General features: G+C 58.5%; 1 protein-coding gene across 2 annotated transcripts in view; it reads left to right on the top strand.

Moving 5' to 3' along the window:
• Window positions 1-23551, top strand: part of ZNF423 (zinc finger protein 423) — a 287541-nt gene that overhangs the window by 39800 nt on the left and 224190 nt on the right. The window contains exon 2 of one of the 2 annotated variants that reach the window (XM_039880813.1): window positions 14528-14587. In XM_039880813.1, the coding sequence (XP_039736747.1) occupies window positions 14528-14587 (60 nt within the window). Of the gene's footprint in view, window positions 1-14527; window positions 14588-21884; window positions 23283-23551 lie in introns of those variants that run through there. The other variant, XM_039880815.1, reaches the window with a different exon arrangement.

The raw sequence follows: 23551 nt of genomic DNA, 5'->3' as shown, positions 1-23551 counted from the left end.
GGACGCACAGGCTGGGGGTGCAGATGCACAGGCTCTGGGGGTGGTGCAGACACACAGGCTAGAGGATCAGATGCGTGAGTGGGAAGGGTCCTTGGGGGAGAAGGGGCTGGGGCTGAGTGGCGGCAGGCCCTGGACACAGACGGAACACTCCGAAGGTGTCCTGAAGGTGACGAGCACAACAGCAGGAGTGGTGGTAATTGAAACAGCGCCAGCGTGCTGTCCGTGTCCCCGGAGGCAGAGCTGGTTACATCTGGGATGTATCCGTTTGCAGCTGTGTGACCTTGGGCGAGTCTTTTACTCCAGCCTTGTTTTCCTCATGCGCAGTGGGGTGGCAGGGCTCTGAGGCTCGAACAGGCTAATGAGCAGAAGGTGCTTAAAGCGGTGCCCCCGCCCTGGGCCTCCCGATGACATTCTGCCACCTGGCACGGTCCCTAGTGTGCTCGTGGTGCTTTAAGCTGTACCCAGAGCTCACGCAGTGCTCATGACGGCCCAGCAAAGAGCAGGTGCTCCCATGTCACAGGTGTGCGCGCTGAGTTGGGGGCGCAGGGCCCGCTCGGCTCCGTGCCTGGGCTCCTTCTGGCCCGCTGTGCCTCTTGGAGGTTCCGGGGTGCGAGGCCAGCCTGGGGCTTGTGATTGGCCCAGATCCCTTTCTAGGGCATCTGATTCCAGAGAGCACTTTTAGTCTGGCAAGGCAGGGCTGTGGGGAGTCGGCTGGTGGGTGCCGGGCCCAGTGGGGAGCGGGCTCCTCCCGCTAGAAGCTCTGGCAGCTGGGGTGGGCAGGTGAGTTGGAGTCCCGCCCTGGGCTGGAGCAGGTACGAGAGGGGCTGCAGGCTTCTGGCTTTGGCCTGGCCTGCAGGTCTGGTTGGTGCCCATCCAGCCCAGGTGGCTGTGGCTCATCCCGCCGCTTTGGCCGGGCTGGGCCAGGGTTTCCCTGTCTCATAGGCGCTGGGGGCCCCCAGGTCCTTAGTCTGCAGAGGGGCTCTGGGCAGAGTGGAAGTGGCCCCGGTCCAGTAAGGAGGTGTCGACTGCACTGGCTTTCCGTGCCCTCCGCACCCCCGAAGTGGAGCGTGTGGTCAGCGGTGACCAGCACAGCCAGGGCAGCCGTGATGAGCGGACCCCACGGGACTGTGGCAAGGGCCCGGCCTCAGCGTCTGGGCCTGGCCGGGTGTCCGAGTGGCACTCAGCCAGCAGTTTACTCCTGAGACGTCAGTGTTCTCCTCCGTGACCTGTGACACAGGTGCTGCCATCCTGACTGGACACCCCTGAGAGACACGTGTGATTCAGGGTGTGGAAATGTGTCTGTCAAGCGCAGCGCAGCTCCGTGCAAACGCCGGTGGCTTTGTTTATTGGGGACCTTGCTGGCCGCATGATCTCAGGCCTCCCCTGCCGCCTCTCGGTGGCACCGTCCATCAGTGCACGAGGTGCCATGCTCTGCACGCTACCACACCTCATCGGCTCCTCGCCGTGCCTCTGAGTATCACCCCATTTGACCCATGGGGAAACTGAGGCACAGAGTGTAAAGCACAGGCCAGGTTTCACACGCTGGTGAGTGTTGCAGCCGGGTACACCCGATTACAAGCCCCGTGCCCTTGGCTGCTGGGGTTTCCTGAATGGGGACCCCGCGGACCAGAAGCACTGATAAACTTCCTTGCAGAAGCTTGAGCGAGAGTGACCACACACCGAGGCATGGCAGCCAGAGGGCCTGGTGTGGCAGGGCGGGGCCGGGCCCCTGCTGAGCTCTGTGCCTCAGGAGCCAAGGGGATGTATCTCTACTTCCAGACAATTCTCCAGGTCCCCAGGACGCCCCCTGCCACCCTGGGCCCCTTTGCCCTCTTCCTGGGTTTGTTTTCTGAAGGGTGCTTATCTCCAGGGTCAAGGAGCGGGCAAGGGGTGCAGTTTGCAGAGAGCAGGGCACTGGCTCGCTTTAGATATGTGGGTGCCCCTCTTGGTGAGGGAGGGAACTGGGGATGGGGACGGGGCAGGTGCGCCGCAGGCGGGGGCCTGCATACAGCAGCTGAGTGAGGGGCTGGGTCCTGCCAGCGGCACCTGCCTGAAGGACAGGTGAGCTCCGCCCTGCATGGGCACTCCAGCCCCAGACCCCTGATGTCTTCGTCGCTAGCCTCGAGAGCACGCTTCAGGTGCACGGGGCTTGGGAGAGGCCTTAAAGATAGCCTGTGAGAGCAGGCAGCACGAACGGTTCCTTCCGGCTGTGTGACCCCCAGACGTCCCCGTCTCCCCACTGTGCAGCCAGGGCGTGCCCCTCTGAGTGAGGCGCACCAGCCACGTCTGCGTTGGCAGGTGCAGGCCCGAGACCGGGCCCTTGGGAGCCTTTCTCGTGGACGTTCCTTTTTTCCCTCTGTCCCTGTCACCTGCTCAGGGTCTCTGGGCAGAGAGGCCTGATGTAAATTTTAGTTCTACTACCACAGGCTGCACCACCGAGTCACCCGAATCCTCTGAGGCCTGTCTGCCCGGCAGAGAGGAGCCTGGCCCTGTGTTTGGGGGGTGGGGGACACGCAGGGTGTGCGCACCAGCAGCAGCCACCCTGCTTTGCACCAAGCAGCTTCCCCAGGGCCCCGAGGCCAGGCCCTGCCAGCAGTGGGCCAGATGTGTTTTTTCGGATGATGTAGGGGAGCTTCTCGGTGTGGGTGTCCTTGCATGATGTGTGGGCTGCTATGTTTTCATCGAAGGGAGCCAAACTGATTTTCCTGGCCCATCTCTCCACCATCTGAAGCAGAAAGTTAAATAAACACAGCCAAGTATTATCACAGGACACGAGGAAAATGAACCGGGTCCCTGCAGGCGGCCCACATCTGGCAGGTGTTGGGCCTCTCAGGGCTGTGGGATGAGACAGATGTGGTTAGGGTGGGAGAGGCTCCGTGCACCCCCAGCCCAGGGACGTGCCTTTTCCCAGGGCTCTGTGCCAGCCTCAGGCCTGGGGGAGTGGGGCAGAGGCTGCTGCCTTTGGCTGCACCCCTCTCCATCCGCCTGGCTCCTTCTGGGGCCTTGCCTTTGGCGGGGCTCCCCCTGAGCCTCTCCGAGGCTGGTCCTCCCCGGCCCGGCCTGGTACTTGCACTGGAACTGTAGCCTGGGAAACGGGCCCGTGCTGGTGATGCCCGGATGCTGGGCCCTGGTGCGGGGAGGTGGGCAGAGGTGCTTGGGAAGTGGCCTTGCTTGTCAAGGTTTTCCGTCCCTCTGCTCAAGGCCGTGGTGGTTTGATAAGCCACGTGCTGAGGAGGAGTTTGTAGTTGGTGTGTCCCTTGCCATCCTCTGCCCAGCACCACCCTTATCACCTGACACTCGGCCCTCCCTGAACTTAAATGGGCTGGATGGGGTCCCGGAGCTCCGTGTAGGATGACCTCTCTGACTTCTGGTTGGGAGAGGGTGAAGAGGGTGTGCCCTCCCTTCTGCCGCCCCTCCCTCCCTCCCTCCTTCCCTCCCTCCCGCCCATTCATGTGTCTATCGGAGGTTGCCTGGCACAGCCCAAGCCCACGTCCCCAAGACGTGGCATTCTGCATTCCTGAATCCTGTGGCGACTCGGGTGGCTGACTGACAGGCGAATGAGTGTTTTTCCCCTCCATACCTGTATATTTATTCTACTATCTATTAGCAAAATGTTACTTTGTATGTTTATTCTGATATCTATCAGAAAAATTGTTACTAGCACATAAAATGTGTCATTTCATGAGTCATACCGCTTAGGAGGAGGCTGGAAGAAAAGGTGTTTAAGTAAATTAGAAGGGGGTTGGCGTAGAGAAAGTCATCCCTCAGGGGGTGTGTGCCTGGCTGAGCTCCTGGGGAGGGCTGGGGTGGTCTCTGCTGGCCCTGGGGACCTGGCCACTGCTGTGGGAGACTCCTGTCATACCACCTGGATGGTCATCGTCTTGGGAACATCAGGCAGGCCCAGGTGACGTAAGCCCTGCCTTGGTGGGGCCAGCGGCCAGGTGGGGATGCTCAAGGCCCCCCAAAGGCCCCGTGTGCAGTCAGTCTACCCATGGTGGGTGGGCTGTGGGGCTGAGCTGGGGGCCACGTCTGTACCAATGAAATGTCCCCCTCCCAAATCAGACTTATTAAAAGTATTGACTTTTTAAACAGTAAAGCATTGTGATCGCCCCTACCCCTGGCAGCTCCCTGTGGAGTTACAGAATGTTTGGAAACGGTCTTCACGCATCATTCCCATGGAAGGCTCGGGGCTTTTGATTTGAAGAAAGAAATGGAGGGCCGGTCTGTGTGTCCAAAAACAGATGGAAATGCTTGTGCAAACACGCACGCACACATAATGTACTTGTTTTCAGTAAGACACTCAGTTTCTTTGCTCGTGTTTTGGATAAAGCACATGCACAGCGAGGCGCTGGCATTTACTTATGGTAGATCAGCACAGAAGATCAGTTGTTAAGGGGTCGTAAAAAGTATTAGTTTGTATGTGCTTTTCTTCAGGCGAAAGTGGAAATAAGGAAAGAGAGTGGCATCCTGGACTCACCCCCTCCTTCCGTCCCGCCCCAGACAGCAGACAGGCCTGCGATCCCAGGCTAGTGTGTCCTGAGCCCACGGCCCGGCCCACGCCTCAGGCTCCTAACACAGTGGGTCACCCCCGGCCACCGCTTTGTGCAGGATACTGTTGCGGCCCCTCAGCGCACGGCAGAGTGTCCCCTTGGCTTTGTCACCTCCCGTCAGGGTTGGTGGGCGACAACCCAGTATTGCCACGGAAACGGGTCGTGGGAGCCAGAGCCGGTCGTAAATCCACGTTTCCATGCTGCACGTTTCTGGTTAACGAGACCGTGCAGGGTGACTTATGAAATGCAATCCATATACGAACAAGGAGATTAATCGCAGGGGGAGGCGAGACTAAACGTGTGGCAGCCTGGGGGGCCTGGGGCCCTCCGGAGTGAAGGCCCAGGCAGGCAGGTCCCCAGAAAGGGGGTCTTCGGGAACCATCCCAGCGCGGGATGCGTTCGCTGGGGCGCAGATGCAGTACCCCGTTTCGTGTTGCTCGCCGCGTGCCCGGTGCCGGGCTGAGGGTTTGCAGTGCCGGCTCACTTTTTCTTCAAGGCAACTGGGACTTTTATCACCCCTACTTTGAAGGGGCGGAACCGGGACTCTGAGAAGTGAGGACATCGCCCTGGGTCACACAGCGAGCTGGGGGAAGGGCTCGTGATGACCTTGGCTGGCACACCCAACGCCGACCTCACAGACCCATCTCTGCAGAGTTCCAAGGAGAGGAGCCATTCGGACCCCAGCCCGCCCCATCGGCTGTGACTTTCCCAGGATGGCACAGAAGGCTGGGAATGCTCAGCCCCCGGGGCCGGAGGCAGCGTGGGGCGGTGGCCCGTCGGGAGCCCTGGAGCCACGCAGCCCCGGCCTGGATCGGGCTGTGGCTTGTGTAGTTCCGCCCACTTAGAAAATACGTTTAGGGCCTGCTTTCCGCACCTGTGAGCTGGGCCCGTCACCCGGCCTCTTCGCAGGGCCGTGGGGAGGATGAGACAAACATAGCGTGTGCGAGGACCAGCGTGGCTAGCGTCACTGTCGTGTGTGGCGAACTGGGGGGCAGTAGGAAGCAGTTGTAGAGGGGTGGCCCACAAGGGGCCGAGGATGCAGCCGGGGACACCCTTCAGGCTCTAGGGTCATGGGTCCCCTTCGCCAGGCCCTGGATGTCTGGCTCTGGACCGTGTACCTTTTAAGCCACCTTCTCATTTTGTCCCCAGAGCTACCTTGCAGGGTTGCTTTGTGCAGAGAGGTTACTTCATTTGTCTAGGTCACACAGCAAATTCGATGGGTTGGGGTTTGATCCTGAGGCGTCTTGCTGGGATCACGCCCTGCTGCAGAGGCTCACTTCAGTTTGGGCCCAGGGTGATCAGGGAGAGCTTCTTGGAGGGGGTGATCCTGAGCTCTGGGCAGTGTTTCTGACCAGGGGAAAAGTGTGGCTCTGCAGCCAGAGGTCAGGCTGACCCTGGGGCTTCGGGCAAGAAGCTTGAAGCCCTGGCCCCGAGTCCGGCCCTCCCCGCAGACCGAATCCAAAGTGGGCCATGCCAGGCCTCTGATACTCCCTCGTTTTTATGTCCTTGTTGAGGTGAATGCAAATTGATTTGATTTCCCTGAACTTCATCTTCGAGCAGGAAAATGTTTATTTACATTAGAGAAGAGACCCACAGACTCTAAGATTTTTTCCAAGGTTATCATTTTTCCTGAAATGGGATTTGCATGTTAGTTTAGAAGGAAATGAGAATTTTATCTGTGGTTGAAGTGGAAACTCATCCCAGCTCTAGGCTGGTACCCTGGCCCGCGCCTTCTCTGGGGCCAGGACTGTGCACAGAAAGGCCCCACCCAGGCTCCACCCGTGCGCTCCTGGCTGTGGGTAGAGGGCGGTCCCTGCCTTTGACGTTCCCTGACTCGCACCGGCTCCTACGCTCTGGTCCTTACTGTTTTCCACTGGTTTCTGTCTTGTTCTTAGATTTAGATTAATTTTGAATCCTCCATCATACTTTAGTTTGTCAGTTCATTCATTCATTCATTCATTCGCTCACTCACTGAGCTCCTGTTACGTGCCAGCCCCTGAGGGGCACAGTGACGGTAATGCTTGTCATTGTGGAGTTCACAGTCCGGTGGCTGATGGTCAAAGTCCCTCGCCTCATTTCTCTCATAGGACTGTTGTAGCCGCCAGCCCCACCCCCCCACCCCGCCCCGATAGACACACGGACCACCAGAAATCAGTGAGTTATAGGAAACACACTCTTTATTCAGCCAGCTGGATCTGCCAGGGGTACGCAGACCCCAAATTAAGCAGCCCCGAAATGTAGAGGTACAGGGTTTTTAAGCCCTAAACCCCATTCCTCATTCTGCCTGAACACAAAAGTCTATTTTTCTTCTATTTACTAACTGTCAACCCACAGGTCGGTTGTGCAAGCGGGGGTACAGAAGCAGAAAGCTTATTGCTAGAATGTTATGTTCCCATGGGCGATAGCCTGTGTTCCCATGGGCGATAGCCTGTGTTCCCATGGGCGATGGCTAAGCAGTAATTTTCCAGCCAGCACAGGACCTGGTTCGGCATTCTAGGTCACCTGCAGGGTGGGGGCACGCAATATTTATTAAAGGAGGAAATGACCAATACACGTTGTAGTCAGTCTCAGAGACCAAACAGTGGCAAACTTTTTGTCCAGCTCTCCGGCTTCCGGGAACTGATTCTAGGAAAGGTCACTGCCTAGGCCGGTGGCCCTGTGCGATGCATGTGACTGTGTTTGCACCATGGCTTCCTTTACAGGAGCCTAGGTGTCTAGTCAGTGACAGGGCATCGATTAGATTTGTCCTGGAGTCTCCTAGGACAGGACCGAGGCCACCATTAATAACGATGGCGTTGGTCCAGGGTTTTGATGTGAAAAGTTATTCACTATATATTGCTGAGTGAGAAAAGCGGATTCTAGAACAGTTTGTGTTGTTCTGTTATATGCGTTGGTACGGCTTTCTGGAAGGTTTTAGCAATGGATTTCTACGCAGAAAGTTGTGCTTTCGGTTTCTTCATTTGAGCTCACATGTATTTCGTAGCCTACACTGTACGTGAATGACTCCACTTAGGTCAGAAACTTTTATAAAAAGGAAAAGACGCTTAATCTAGACAATGACAAGGAAAGGACAGCTGAGAGAATCTGGGTTTCTGATGTCCGCGGGACCTGGGGGCAGGTGAGCGGGCGGGTGGCACAGCTGGGAAGGAGACGTGGGTTCCCCGAGGCTTCCCGGGCTGCCCCCAGCTCCTGCCCCCACCCCGCCGCTCCTCCAGGCGCTGTCCTTTATCAGGCGGCAGGCGGACGGCAGGCGGACGCCGCACATGTCTCCCCGGCTCCATGGTCGGCAGCGTCCTGTTTAGCAGCTTGAAACTGGCTGTGGTGCGAGTATTTACACCACAAGCTGCAAACCAGCGCCCGGCTCCTCCCCGAGAGCCCCCGGGGAAACACGGACCAGCACACCGCCGGCGCCCCCGCCTTCCTCGTCACCCCGAGGAAGCCGTGTGCGTGGGGAGCTGCAGGAAGATGCTCCTTGACTCGGGTTCCCTGGAGCTGGCACGGGGAGGGGCTTAAGCAGACGTCAGTAAATTCCAGTCGTGGGGGTGTGGGGTGGGGAAGCGGAGAGCGAATCGCTGCCTACTCTTGTCGGCTGACCCCCCACTCCATCCGGGGCCAGAGCTTCTGCTTGCTAAAGGCAGAAGGAAAGCGAAGGGGTTAAACACCACCCCCCAGCTCCGTGACCTTCAGCCGATCGCTTAGTCTTAGTTTCTTTGTCTGTAAAATGGGGTTAATGTATGTATCTCACTGGATCGTGTAGGCCACCTAGAGTCTTCGCTTATCAGAAGCACCTGGGGGGCCTGCCCCCAGAGACTTTGCATCTGTATGTCTGGGGTGGGACTAAGATTCTGCGTTTCTAACAGGCTGCCAGGTGATGCCGCCCTTGTGGGTCCGGGGGCTGCGTTCAGTTCAGGCCCTCGAGGTGTAGCGCGCGCTCGTCATAGAGCCTGGCCCAGTGAGGGCTCAGTGACGCCTGGTGGCTCGTTCTGAGAAGGTGGGGGGCACAGTCTGAGCGCTCAGGGCCTGGAAGCCGGGGCACTGGGGTTCGGGGCCCGCTTGTTACCTCCTTGGGGCCCTCGGTGAGCCTCTCCTCTCCTCTGGGACTTCATTTCCCCTCCTGTGAAATGGGACACAAAGGGTCAACTGGAGAAACATCTGTAAGAGTTCTGTGGTGCTGGGTGATTCTGGCGAGGGGGTGGGGAGGGTGCGAGGGGCCCTGGGCGTCCTGGGACAGGCACAGAGGGACAGGCTGTGGCGGCATGCCAGTCCCTGGGGGCCCCCCGCTCAACTGCACCTGGATGCTCTTCCGACAGAGTTAGAAGGGACTCTTTCAGCTTCATCAGAAGAAAGCTGTTTTCATTCTCCTGGGCTCCCGGCCTTGGCACTGCGGTCTTTGCTGCTTCTTAGTTCCGAATTCTGTTTTCCACTAAAATGGACACATCAGGTGGCTTCGTGATACTCAGTTTCCTCTTCCTTTCCTGCCCCGTGGTTGGGGCGGAACGAGGGGCTGAGTGGCTTTGAGCTAAAGCTGCAGAGTTTGGAAGCGTGCGCACTGGTCGTGAGCCCGTGGGCTGGCATCTGCACAAATGCCGTGGCTCCCCAGGCTGCGTGGCCTCAGCGGGATAACGGGGCTTTCGGAGGTGGTCTCAGAGCAGGGCCGGGAGGACTGAGTGGGAGCCAGGAGGTGAGGTGGCTGGCCTGGCGCCTGGGGCCACTGGAGCAAAGTGAGAGTTGGCTTTCCAGGGACAAGCAAAGTCCTTGCTTTGGCTCGGACCTGCTGGAGTCAGACACACCCCCACATGTAGTTAGCGTAAGGTGCAGGTGCAAATGTGAGCAGTATACATGTGCCCTGCATAGGTGATCGAGGGGAAAGGGAGCTCTGCGGGCCAGGACAGGGAAGGCCAGTGGCTTTTAGCCCACCTTCAGAGTTTTCGAAGCTGCACCTGCGTCTGAAGACACCCAGCAGCCTGCTTGATTGACAGCGTCTACCGCGTGTGCAGCTTTGGGGAGCTGGGCAGGTTTGCCACGTGGGTCTTTCCCCGGTCTAGTGAAAAGCCCATTTTCTAGTACTTAAAGAAAACTCTGTTCCACGTTATTACCCCATTTCTCACATCATCATCATCCTCAGCCGTCATCGATTTTATTTTTTTACTCTGGAGGAGTGGAGGACAGGAATCGGGGTTCTGTAAGGTTGTCCAAAACACAGGTTCTGTGGGGATTATAGCTTCTGTTCTATCTGCAGACGTCTTTCTGCCCTGTTCTGGGGCACGTTCAGGGAGTGTGGGGTGATGATGGGGATCGGGGAGGGAGGGGCAGATGAGCCCGTTGGCCGTGAACCCTGGGACACCATTTCTGCACGGTGGCAGGGACTGGGGGGCAGCAGTACTGAAGGATCCATGGACTCGTGGCTCTCGCGGGCCCTCCCCGCAGGTGGGCGGGTGGGTGGATCTCAGTGGGGAACTCAGCCCTCCCGTCTTTGAAGGCAGAGCGAGTACTCGCTCAGCAGCCATCAGGACCCTGGAGGGAGAAGGAGCTTGAATCATCGCGAGCACGTGGTTGTGTGTTTCTCTGGAGCTAAGCGCTTCAGGAATGCCCCCTTGTTCTGTCTCTGACACTCCTGTGAGGTGGGCACTGGCGTTGTCCCATTTTACAGAGGAAGAGACTGATGGTCACAGTGGACCAAGCGTCTTGCCTTATACCTAATGGCTTGTAAGTGACGAACTGGCAGATGGTCCCGGGGAGCCTATTTTCAGGGCTCGCCCCCCATTTTATACCTTCTCTCCAGACACCGTCATCTAGCACATCTGTCCCGCTCAGCGAGATCTGTTGGGTGACTTCTGGAAGGGTCACTTTCCTGGTAAGGATGGACCAGCTTCCATTCTGGGGCTCTTGGGCGATCACTGGATGCCTTTTCTTCTCCCTGTTCTGTGGACAAGCAGGACAAGGAGAAAGGAAAGTCAGTGGCCGAGCCAGAGCGAGGCTGCCCAGATTGGCCAGGAGAGCAATCGATGAAAAGTTTTCAGTAGCATCGCATCTTTTCCTAGGCGCTGGCTCCAAAATCAGCTTTACGGGGAAAGTCAGGTACTGCGGAAATGGCCATAAAAACCTCTTGCGAAGGCGCCACTCAGAGACCCCGTCCCCGTCCCTGCCCAGGCCCTGCGGTCAGTGCGTCCTCCGTCGCGCTCATTCGCCGGCCAGCTGTCCGCCGCAGAGCTTGCCCCCGGGCTGTCCTGTCTCCGACTTTTACTTCTTCTGTCGACCTGGGCTGCCTGGCTTTGACCAACCCTGGGTGGGGCCCCGGCCCTCCCTGGTTCAGCTGCCGGGTTCCAGGCCGTTTCCAGCCTCACAGCACGGCCCCCTGCCTCCCCTTTCTTCTCCCCTCCCCAGCCCCACCTCCCCTGCATCTGCGAGTTGCCGGGGAGCCCCGGGGAGCAGGTGCCCCTGGGGAGGCGGCTGACACAGGCGCCCACCTCACACCACTCGCTCCGTGCTGCTGGAGCCCAGAGGCCTGGCATGCAGGCCTTGGGTCCCACGGGCGTGTTTTTGATGGCGCCAAGGCCGTCCTGTTGCATGGGGGACAAGCTTGGGGTACACTCAGGGGTGGGCGTGGGGTCACTTATGAGCCCACTGCTAAGTTGGGGGACAGCCGTCTTTATACTCCCATGGGGGCAATCAGCTACCCACAGCTTGTGATCCCAGAGCGGAGAGAACGTGGCGTTCTGATCCGTCTGAGGCCCTGACAGAGCCTCAGGGTGCTAAACACACCCGGGATCCTCCGGTGAGGCCCTCTGCGCCCACTCCAGGCTGCACGCCCTCCCCCGCTGTGTGCACGCTAGTGCACGTGTGCACACTCGCCGCTGCACCCCCACCCGCGTGTATATGCCCTGTCTGGTGTGCACACTGGCCCATGCACCCCTCCTCTGCTTACACATGTCCTTCGCTCAGCAGTGGACGTCTCCGTGCTCCCCTGAGCCTGTGCAGGGTGGGCGTGTGTGCCTTGGCCTCATTGAAAAGTTAGAGGTGGGGTCTGGGGAAGCTCCGGAAAGCTCCCTGCTCCCCTGGCCGGCTGGGCAGCCCCTTGGGGTGTCATCCGCGTTGGCCGCTGTGCGGATTGGGTTTTCTCTGAGATGTTCATCCTCTGATTCCACGTTAGCGATGGCTCGGGCCCCCAGAGAGCGCCCGGCCGCAGCTGCAGGGGGGGCCTTCCTGCCTCTCCCGCCATCCCTTCCAGTTACCTCACTGTTGCAGTGACCAGTCCGGAGAGAAGGGTCCGGCTGGAGGGGAGAAAGGCCTGTCCACTTGCAGTGTTGGGTAGCATGGGGCCTCGTGATGGTGGCGGTGGGGTTGGGTGTCACTTTTTCTCATTGAGAACCCATAAAGGGTAGTGTGTTTGTAGCTTCAAAAAGCAACGTGAGGGCCAGGGATGGGACGTTAGTGGGGTGAACGCCAGCAGTTGCAGGAAGATGCATTCACGTCCAGGTCACTCGATGAGTTGGCCCACAGGCCCTCGCTGTGAGGGACGTGGATCTGGACGTGCCGGCGCGTGATGTGGCCGCTCGCCCACGCCGCTGTCTGCCACCCCGAACGTCCCGTGATGGCCGGCGTCAGGCTGCTGTCTCCCTCTCCCCGCCTCTGCTCGCTTGTCGCGCCCGGGACGAGCCGCGAGTCCTCCCAGGAGCTCCCAGAGGGCAGATGTTTTCACATCGCCTTCCCACGCTGGCCGGAGCCGGATCTTAGGAGGGGAGGACTTGGCATCTTGGGGACACCCTCCAGTCCAATGACGTGGGAGGTCACACTTCTCAAGCAAAGAGCACGGCGTGGGCCCAAGGGTGGGGGCTGTTTGTGCCGATACCTGGGGTACACGTGGGGAAAAGGAGGGGCGGTCCCCCATTAACGTCTTGGTCCCCGTGGCTGACGAGGCGCAGAGGCCCACGCAGACGTATGAGCACGCGCGTCGACGGTGCGGCGTGCAGGGAGCCGCTTTTCGGGCGTGGCGGCGAGGGCCGTCAGCGGCGGGTCCTCTCGGGCCCAACTTGCCTCTGTTCGCTTTCAGCATGATCTGCCCGTGTTTCGGAGGCCGTCTGGTCGGAATCGGCTTAGCGAGGAATATCAGTTTTGTCTGATGCGAGGTCTCACTCGTGTTTACAAAGCCGCAGAATTGCAGCGCACCCCAGCTGGATCTGGCGGAGCGGGACGCCGGCTTCGGTGCCAGCCCAGATCGTCCCGCTGCATTTCATTGTCTTCGTTCTGAGTGAAGAATGACGTGCACTTGGAAAGGAGAGAACACTTCTTTAGCATCTTGTCCTGTTGCTCGTTGAGGTGGACGTCCCCTCTTGCTGTGTCTCAGGGTTAAAAGGGAGCACGTTCTGCGAGGCTCTGGTGGGGTGCGACTCGGGGGTGGATGACCACGTGGCAGTGCCAGGCAGAGCAGGACTGGTCAGTTCCGAGAGCTGTTTCAGCCGTAGGTGCTTGGGCCACTGCTGTGGCAGGCGACAGCCATCATCCCACTGAATCTTCTCCATAGTCTGATGACTCGGGTACCATTATTATCTCCATTTTCGAGATGGGGAAACTGAAGCCTAGAGGTCGAATCACTTGCTCAAGTTCGTGCAGCTAGTTAGAGGCAGAATTGGGCTTTGAACCTGGTGTCAGGGCACAAGCCAGGTGGCTTGCTGCTTCCACTGCCCAGCTGGCCAGCAGGCCGTGTGCCTCCTGGCTTCCTTGGGGCCGGTAGGGGGAGGCCACTCTCCAGTCCCGAGGTGCCAGGATTCAGGACAGGACCCTCCGTGCCTCAGCACACAGGAGGTCCTCGGTTTACGTCATTGATGCATTCTGCGACTTTAAGTGAAATGACGTATAACGAAACCAATTTTGCTCTATGCTAATGGATGTGAACAAGAGTTAAGTTCCTGCAGCATCTCATCTGTATTATAATGAAATGATGTCATTCGAAGACTCTCTGTACCCCGGTTTCGGGAGCAGCCTCTGAGGCAGACGGCCCATGGCGTCAGCCCAAACTCTGCCTGGACTCTTTGGCTGTAAGACCTCAGTCATGTCACCTCACCCCTCTGAGAGTCTGTTGACGAGGCTCAAACGCAGTAATGCCTGACGAGCACTCAGCACAGCGCCTGGCTCACGGTGTGTGCCCACGTAGACAGTGACGGTGCCCAGAGAGCTGGGGGCACGTGGCAGCTTCTGCCTGCACATGTGGAAAATACTGTATATGTACATTCTGGGCTTCCACAAAGTTCCATTTTACAAAGCCCACGACCTTGCTGTAGTATTATTACACATTCATGACTGCCAACCTTGGAGAGGTGACCTCAGCATGGTCTGAGGTCTGTCTGGGTCAGGTGTCGGTGCAGAGAACAGCATCCCACACTTTGCCGACCTCTGGGAGTGGCTTTGTTCCTCTCTTGGGCTGAGGGGCTGTTGGTAGGAGGACGATGTCTGTGGAGTCAGGGAGACGTCTGAATCTCTGCTCTGTTCCGGCGAGTGGCAAATGGCTTCATCGCAAGTGGAAACTCTGATGATGGATGGCAGTGGCCTGCAGCGCTGCTGTGATGTCGATTAAATGACTCTGCTGGCAGAGTACTGCTGGGAGCTGGGGAAAGCGAACCCGATGCCCATCTGGTTTGAAACGCTCTTTGTGGTCGTTAAGTGAGTCTGCCAGGGGCGCAGGGCTGGGAAAGCAGACCGATCTGGTTTGAAGCATGCTGTGATCGATTCGTGATGTCTGCCAGGGGCGCAGGGCTGGGAAAGCAGACCGATGCTGCACTTGCTCACGTTCTCGTTGCATTCTGATTATTCTACATCTCTGCGAAACCAACACAGGCCTCTGGAGGCTTTTCCCCTTCGCCCCGATCCATGGGTATTATAAGCACCCCACAAATGACTTTTTTTCCTTGTCTCTGCTCCACCCCGACGATCTGTTTGTGCATCTTCGAAACTCACGGGCCCATCTCTGTTCTCTCTTACAGTCGAAGAGGGGGAGGCCTCGGACTTCTCGCTGGCCTGGGATTCCTCCGTGACAGCATCAGGTAACTGCCCCAGGGGCTGGGGGCGGGGGAGTTGCAGAGGGCCCTGGGGGGCCGACTCAGCAACTTGAAAAGCCACCCAGCTGGTTATGGAAATCACATTCCTGTGTCACAGTCATGTCTCCAGCCCAGACTGCCCTGTGCAACATAATTTTTATATCGGTTCCATATGGCCAATAAAATCTATTACATACGGAGACTAATATGCCCTGACTCTCCAGGGGGCCCCGTCTCTTTCTTGTGGGCACATTCAGATGGGCCACGGTCCCCCCGCTGCACGCGGGCTCGAGCGCTCCTGCCACGGGTGTCGCTGCCAATTCATTCCAGTCCAATTGCATAAAAGGCACTTTAGCGGGGCGTTTAAACTCCAGCAGAAATCACGGTTCCCACGCTCCCCTTCCTGGAAGGGGCTGCTTTCCCTCTGGGGCTGGCAGACCCGTGCCCATGCCTTCAGGGGAAGGAGATGGGGGGCAGCTCAGGCCGGTGGGGTGCGCGGCCGTTGGGGGGTGATGGGGTGCCTTGGCAGTCAGCGGACTTGGGTTTTCAGCTCAGTTCCGCCCTTGCCTAAACTCCTTCTCTGTGCCTCAGCTTCCCTGGCTATAAGAAGTGGATGAATTGTAAAGGTCTATAATCGAGCTCCCTGCGGAGTTTGGGATGGGAGCCGGCTTTGGGAGCTCCTGTGTGGTGCACACGGGTCTCCTGTTTGCTCCGCGTGCAGCCAGCACCTGTCCTGGTAACGGGGCCCTGGCTCACTGTCCTGCAGGGGCCAGGCTCTCCCGCCTGTCCCCTGTCCCAGGATTCTGAGCATCTCGCTCTGGCTCCATGCGGGGAGCTGGGCCAGTGCAGTCTTGTAGAAGCTTAGGCCCGAGAAGACCTACGAGGAGTTCCGCCTTCTCCTCTTTTAGATGTGGAAACGGGGGGCGAGGGGAGATTTGCTCTGGGTCCGTAGTATGTGGCATCAGGCCTCAGGCCCATGGACATTCAACGCTGGATCTGTCACACATCGAATTTGTGATTTCATGGTTGTTTGTGACTTAAGATGATGCTAAAGTCATGTAAGTGAGAAAATTAAGTTGACAAGGTTTTAAGTCGTAGTATGCAATACTTGGATTCAGATGGTTCACGGATGATGGAAATTTGGGAAACACGGGTATAGGTTGCATGGAAGGGGTGTAGAGAGCCGGCTCTCGAACCCAGGTCCCTGGACTCCTGGTCCAGTGCTCTTTCCAGCAGCAGCCAGATGCTGTTGTAGAGCTGGATCCTTGCCAGGTCCTGGCTGACCCAGGCTTGGGCACTGTTGTGTCTGGCCCTTGGTGACAGGGGCTCCTTCCACGGGAGGGACCTTGTCTGAAGCCAGAATTGGGGGGAATGCTCAAATTCTCGGGAGGAGAGTCCGGCGTTAGGACACACCTTGGGGTCCGCCTGGGAAGGTCGGGGAAGGGGCTGCGTGGCCCTGTCCTGTCTCCTGGGTGGGGGACATCCCCTCCCCATGGTTGGAGGAAACGCAGTGGGTTGAAAAGACTCCGTGTCTCATCTGGGCGTCCTGACAGATGTGAGGTATGTGTGCTCGGGCTTGCTCTGAAGATCCCCACTGTGCCCCAAACACCCAAACCAGGAAAGCGCCCAGCCTGGTGGTGTCCCTATGCGGCCCTCCCCCCACCCGCTTACCCAGTGGTAAGCAGCGAGGGCAGATGCGGTCTGCGCTGGGGTGGAGGGCTGGAGAGCCCTGTGCGGGGGGCATCAGGAGTCTGGGGTGTACCCCTATGCTGGGGAGGAGTCTCTGGTCTGCAGAAGGCAGAGGTGATGCCAGGGGCAGTGTGGGGGTGCCTGGCCCCCAATACTCTGACTCTGTAGTGCAACGTTGTCATCAGGTCTCTCTGGGACGCTCGTGGGGCTTGCTTACTTCCAGCCAGGAGCCATGCACCCCCATATCCGTGTACAGGAAGAGACGCGTGGCTCCTGGTGGGGCCACTGGCCCTCGAGGGCTCCGTGGTGCCATCAGCTTTGGGTTGTCTGCTTGGGGATGGGGGACAGGAGGCAGGCTTTGAATCATCCCCAGCCCGGCAATGGGTTGTTTGGTTTTCTTTGGCCCATTTTGCTGATTTTTATAGTGTATACCTGTGATAAATTGTCCTTCCCAATCTTGTTGGGCTTGGGCTGCTAGAGTCGGCTGTGTTCCCCAAGTTCAGGGCTTGTGAGATGGCGGCAGGACCAAGTCAGTTTGGGAGGCGGCCCTGGACATGGGGGGGCGTCACGTTATCGAGCGCTTACTTGGCGTGTGCCAGGCACGGAGCGAACGCTCTGCTGATGGCACCGCTGAGCCAGCATGACACCCTGAAGAGGTGGGCACCACATCCAGCAGCACCTCCGGCGTCTCTCCATGGGCCAGTTCTGGGGCGGCCATCTGGTGGAGGACCGGGCCAAAGGCCTGGCCGAAGCTGTTTTAGTGTGATGCTTTTCATTAAGCCGAGAAAATGTCACTTGGCCGCACCAGAGAATGGGGGCTGGTGCCAAGGAAGATTATGGGGACGCAGAGCCCCCCGAGCCACCTCGGCGCCGCTGCTGAGAACTGCCGTCCTCGTTTGGCGGGTGAGGGAGGAGGCTTGAAGTGGTCAGCGGACGATCCACCGTCCCCAGCCAGTGAGCTGTGGAGAAAGACTTGGACCCGAGTCCTCCTCGGGTGTGACCTCTGCCACGCCTGGCACAGGGACCTGAAGGCGTGGCATTGTGGGGCCTTCGGGGAGGCCCTGGCGGTACGGGACCCAAGGTGGCCACGGAGGTCTTTGCTCACCAGGCCAGATGAATGCAGGGTGAGGGGAGCAGGGCGGGCTGAGGGCGTTTTACCAGGAGGAGTGCGGGGCTGTGGGCACCGGGCAGCTCCTCCGTATGGGGGCCCCGCCAGCCCCAAGTGCGGGCTTTTCATTGCGCCCTCTCCTGCCTGCTTCGCTCTGGCTCTGGGAGCATGATGGAGAACCCCAATAAAGAAGCAGGACGCACAGTGTGCTCCATGGTCACCCCTGGCCTCCCCTGGCCTCTCTAGCCCGTGGGGACTCTGGCCGCTGCCCCCAGGAGCAGCCTGGTCTGTTCTGTCTGTGGCCTCAGCGTCGGGGCCCTGACAGTGATCACGGAGAGGCTGGCCTGGTCTGACCAGCTCACGGTGTCTCTGGCTGGCCCGGGGGTCTCGGGAGGAGTGAGCGCCGGCTCATCCTCTCAGCTGGGAAATCTGGGGTGCTGACGGCAGAGCCTGGGAGGGAGCACGGCAAGCCAAGCCGAGGTGTGGGGGTGCCTACTGGGTGTGGGTTTGAAATGGTTTCCCAGTGGGTCCTGACTTATCTGTAAAATGGGGGAGGTGGGAACAATACCTTATAACGAGACGGTTTAAGCGGGAGAAATTCTTAACCTGCAGAATGGCTCTGAGCAGCCCGTGGGAGCGTGTGGATTCTCTCCCCAACTACACAGAGCGTTTTGCGTGTGATTTCGGGGGAGTTCACAGATTGCCCCCTCTCCCCGCGACCATCTTCTCCTTCCCTTGCTGGGCCATGGGTTCAAGAAATGCAAAAGTCCTCAGTGAAGGCCCCACAGGGCCCCCAAGCTCAAAGGTCCACCTGAGGCAGGCCAGGGGCACAGGCGGGTGGGTAGGCTGGGGCGGGGCTGCGGTAAACTGGCACACAGGCCCTGTCACCAGGGGCACCTGTCTGTCAGTGCCGGCAGCGGTGCCAAGGCACCTGGGCCTAGAATTATCACATCTTCTGAGTTTTTTAAAAGAGAAGCCAGAAAGCTGGATTTCATACGAAATCATCAGATTAAAAGCAAATGAAGCTCATAGCTTTTTAAAGCAGCTTTATTGAGATAACTTCGCAGATCATACACTTCGTCCATTTAAACTGTATGATTCGGTGGATTTTAATGTATTCAGGGACATGAGCCACCATCACCACGGTCAGCGTAGGTCATTTCCATGACATCGGCAATAAAGCCCAGACTCCTTAGGTATCACTGCTGTCCTGCCATCGCCCCCAGCCCCAGGCAGCTGCTAATCTGCTGTTCGCCTCAGGAGATTCGCCTATTCCAGATAGTTCCTGCAAATGGAATTCTAGACTCTGTGGTCTTTATCGACTAGCCGCTTTCACTTGGCCTGATGTTTCTGAGGCGCGTCCACGTCGTAGCCCGTATCCGGTCTCCTTCCCTTTTTACGGCTGCGTAGTACTCCGCGGTGCGGAATGCTGCGTGTGTTCGTTCATCTGGTAGTGGGCACTTGGGTCGTTTCCACCTTTTGGCCTCTGTGAGTAGAGCAGCTGCGAACTTCTGTGTGCAGGTTTCCGCTTGAACACTGGTTTTCAGTTTGGGGCGGCATGTACCTGGGAGCGGTGGGACACATGGCGACTCTATGTTTAACTTTCCGAGGACCTGCCCGACTGCTTTCTGCACCATTTCACATTCCCACCAGCAAGTTGGAGGGTACCCATTTCTCTATATCCTCACCAGCACTGGGCATTTTCCTTTGCTTTCCTTAAAAAACTTTTATTTTTGCTTTTTATGCTAGCCTTCCTATATGAAGTAGTGTCTCATTTCGAAGATCTCATATTTTTGGCAAACACCGTTTAGACCAAAGAAATTCCTTCTATCAGCTTGTTTGCTAAGTGCAGCTTTACTAACAGGCCACGGCCTAGGCCCGACGTTGCAGGCCTCTGTGTCCCCTCCCCTGTCCCCGAGCCCGGCCCAGGAGGCCCAGCCTCCCTTCAGTACGCCCTTTCTCTTCCCTCAAGCCCTTTGGGATGAGGTCTCTAAGTGGCAGGTGCCAGGATGACTGTGAGCCCTGCAATGTGGGGTTTTAGGCCAGTGGTCCCCAACCTTTCTGGCACCAGGGACTGGTGCGCCTATGAGCATCTAATGCCCGATAATCTGAGGTGGCGTTGAGATGGTGGTGCCAGGGCTGGGAGCGGCTGCAGACACAGATGGAGCTTCGCTCGCTGGACCGCCGCTCACCTCCTGCTGTGCTGCCTGGTTCCTAACAGGCCATAGGCCTGTACTGGGCCTTGGCCCAGGGGTTGGGGAGCTCTGTTTTAGGGAACCAGCTCAGCCACACTGATTTTGAGCTGGGAGCTGTCTAATCACAGTCTCTTGGCTGGAATCTCCTTTTCGGAACCGATGGGGCTTCCTTCCAACATGGCTGCTTTGGACCAAGCCTGGGAATGCGTGGGAAGAGGGTTTGGAGGATGGCCTTTAGTGAAATAAGTCATTAGTTAGCAAATGCTCATTGTTGATGCCCAGGCAGGTTAGCCAGCTTTATTTCTGGAACGGTGACAGATACGCTTGTGGTTCGAGAGAAACACCCGATGTAATCGGTTGTTTGCGATGGCCCAGCAGCCCGAGACCTCATTGTTGTGATCGGGCCTTTCTGCCACGTGACAGGTCTCCCTGTCCTGTTAGTGGAGCCATCCCTCCGACTTAGGAGCTGCGTCTAGGAGCCAAGGCTTTTTATCGGTGCTTTTCACATTCAGAAACTGAGGCACAGAGACGCTTGTGACTTGCTTCAAGGTCTCACAGCCAGGAAGTTCAGAGCCCAGGCATGAACCCAGGCAGGTTATGCATGAATGTGGCACCTCAACTGTAAATGGCAGTTTGTCCAGGCTCTTCACTTTAGAGGGGACCCAGAGGCTGGGTGGGGGGTCAGCTCTGTGTCCTGGTCCCTCCTGGGTCAGGTGGAAGAGTCCACCTAGGTTTAGGCCCCCTGGTCTGCTGCCTGGAGGGAGGAGAGATGCTTTGATTCCTGGCAGACATTTCCATCTTCGAAGGCTGGGCCTTCACCCCCCCACCCCCCGCCGTGTGCCCCTGCTGTGACTGTCATGGGTGCTGGGTGTGGGTGCAGTTTGCAGGGGGAGGCTGGCGTTAGGACTGCAGGCTCTGTCTGGGACCTGCTCAGGTGGGAGATTTGAGTGGTACCTGGCTGTGGGAGGTGTCCCGGGGGGTGTGGGAGGGGGCTCAGAGCCCTTCATTTTCCTTTCCGTCAGGTTCTGGGTAAGGAGTGTGGTAGGGGGAGTGGTAAGCGGCTCTGCTCCAGACAGAGCTGCAGCTCCCACCCACTGCAGCCTCTGGGTTTGGTGAGTGCAGTGGCCGGAATGTGTGGCTTGCACATCCGAGGCTTCTGGGTGCTGCCCCTCACCTCACCTATGCTTCCTTAGAGCACAGATTTGTTGTTTCAACTGCTTCACAGAAGCTCCACCTGCGGCCACGGGCTTCTACGTGCCGGCCGTTTACAGCTCCATCGGCGCGTGCACAAACCTGCCTCGATGACGTCTGGGCGAATAGCCGGTGGGAGCCGTGAAGCCCCCCTGAGGCCCGAGCCTCGTGTCTCCCCGACACCCACAGCTCTTTCTGTCTCAGTAGCTGCTGGGGTCCCTGGGTAGATTGGCATTCATTTCCTTACCCGCCCTCCCCTGCTGGACACTTGGACCGCGTTTAGCTCTGGCTCTTATAAACAATGTGGTGACCGACATCTGGGTACAGGTGATTGACAGACACCTGGGTACAGGTGATTGACAGACATCTGGTTACAGGTGGTCTTCTCCTCCTTTGGGGTTTTTCTTAGGGGCTCCCAGTAGCTTTTAACCTTGGCTTTCCATCCTCAAATCAAGGCTGGAGAGACTGTCCCCGTCCCTTTTCTCCCCACTCGCCCCTCTGCGTCCCTCACTTCACTTCCTTCCTGCGTGACCTCCCACCTGGCTCGTGGGTGAGGATGTCCCGGCCTCTGTCCCCGCAGTACCGTGGCCAGCGTCAGAAGCCGCCCTTGGCTCTGGCTGGCGTGGCTGTGCCGTCTACCTCTTGTGCTTAAGCCCCCAATCTAGTCGTTTTTCTCGACGAGGACCAGGGGACATTTTAAAGGAGCAGAAAAGACCTAAATAGATGTAGAATTTCCCAGCATTTTAAAGACTTATGAAATGCGTTTTTATGTGGGGCCAGCTGGGGAGTTTCTCATTAGCTCGGCTGGGGCATCTGTGGGGAATTGAGCTAAGTGGAGCCAGGCAGGCTGGGTAGGACGGCGCGGTGGCCCCGGGCTCCCCGGGGGAGCGTGGCCGGCATGCGCTGGCTGGTCTGCACGGCGGACCCCCGGCCAGGCCGGCCCCGGGCTGCGTCTTTGTTAGTGCTGCCTCTCCTGGCACAGGAGGCCTTGGAAACCTTCAGGTGGTGACTGGGGCTGAGCGGTGGCCACTCTGTTACCATGGTGAGCAATCCACGAGGTAGGGCATCTGTGCCCTGTGTACACGCAGGGTATGCACTTGTGTGTGTGTGTGCACGCCCAGGGGCGCAGCCCTTCCTCGTTCCCCTGAGGGCCTCGGAGCCTCTGTGCCCCTCTGTGCGGCATCCCGGGGGCTGGCTGGGACCAGCTCTCCGAGGAGGACGTGGCGTTTCCTGCCCACCCCGCCCCTCTGGCTCTGGACCAGCCGGGGGCTCCTGCTGGGCTGCGCCCTGGATCACCTCCTCCGTGTCGCATCTGCTGTGCCCGCGTGTGCCCAGGGCGCGTGCGAGGGAGCGTGTGGTGTGTCTCCCTGACTCCGTTTCCCTCCCCGCCGACCTGCCCGATGGTTTCTCGTCCGCCTAGTGGGGCTCGTCGTGCTGATTTTCGCCCCTCCGGGGGGGCTGGGGGCTTCCTCAGAGGCAGGGACTCTGTTCGCCTCGTCCCCACAGCCGGCGCACGGCGGCCGCTCCGCCATCGCAGTCTCCCCGTTTGCAGGGGGGCTGCCTGCTCCCAGCCCTGCCGACCGGGAGCCGTTCACCCCACAGCCCGGTGTCCCCGTCCTCTGCTGGTGCTGTTGGTCTTTTCAGGGGTGTCGGTAATGAGAGAGGGCTGCTCCTACTTTCTCCAAGTGTGGGTGCTCCCCGAGGGTAGGGGGGTGTCTCCGTGGTGTCTGCCCCCCCTCCCCAAGGCCTGAGGACCCCCTGGTGGCGCTGACTTGAAGCCAGGGACACAGGCAGGCACGTATGTGGCTGTGAGCGGATGTGACTGTGCTCCTTGTGACTTTGGGGAGAGCTCCCCGTGCTGCCTAGGCAGGGTTCACACCAAGTTTGCCCAAACTCGAGTGTTCAGGCCACTGACGACCTCGTTAAGGTGAGAGCTCTGACCCTTGGGGCTGGGTGGAGCCTGAGACTTTGCATTTCTCGCTGCTCCAGGGTGGTGCTGATGCTGCTGGCCCACACGGCACCCCGAGGAATGAGGACTGAAGAGTTTCATGAGCTAAGCCCTCTTGCCTGCTCCTCTTGGCCTTGATCTGGCTGTACCCTCTGCCTGTGGAGCTCATCCTTTGGAGCGGAGCCTAAACGACACCTCCTCCAGGAAGTGTACCATGATAACCCCGTTGTAATTATTGTGCCTTTCTTTGTCCCCTGAGCCTTGTGGGTCTTCCTGTTCCTGGCCCTCGCTGCCCTCTGCTTGCTCATGACATCCCTTGCGTATGGGCTCGGTCCCTTGCTGCTGCGCTCGCTCCTTCAGGCAGTGACCGTTTATGATTCTTTGTGCTCCCAGAGCCTCGCTCTCGCTTGGCAACTGGCGGGTGCCTGGCACATTAGCCGCGGCAGAGAACTTCCCCTCTGCCCCTTTGCCCTTATTCGCCTTGGCAGTCCAGGGCCAGATCTTTGTTCGCTCGGTGAAGATCAAGAATTGGGCTCGAGGTCCAGATACTTGTCAGCTGTGTGACTTTGTGTAAGTTACGTAACCTCTCTGTGCTTCTGTGTCCTCGTCTGAGTTGGGGGTAATCGTCCTGCTTTCTAAGGCCATTGTGAGGGTTACCTGGGGGCGTCCATGTGGGTTAGCCTTAGCACCCTAGGGTGGCACCTGGTGCTCTGCACTTTTATTCTTGCCATTGATAACTGTGGAGGGGAGCTTAGATCAGAGCTTCGCTATGAGGCTGGATCAGTGCGGTGACAGAGAAGGCTCAGATGGCCGACCCTTCCTTTCCTCCCTCCCCCTGC

This window comes from Pteropus medius, unplaced genomic scaffold (assembly GCF_902729225.1).
Source record: "Pteropus medius unplaced genomic scaffold, Ma_sr-lr_union100, whole genome shotgun sequence".
Lineage (NCBI taxonomy): Eukaryota > Metazoa > Chordata > Mammalia > Chiroptera > Pteropodidae > Pteropus > Pteropus medius.
The sequence above is the reverse complement of the archived record's forward strand: the minus strand, read 5'-3'. Positions and strand labels throughout refer to the sequence as shown.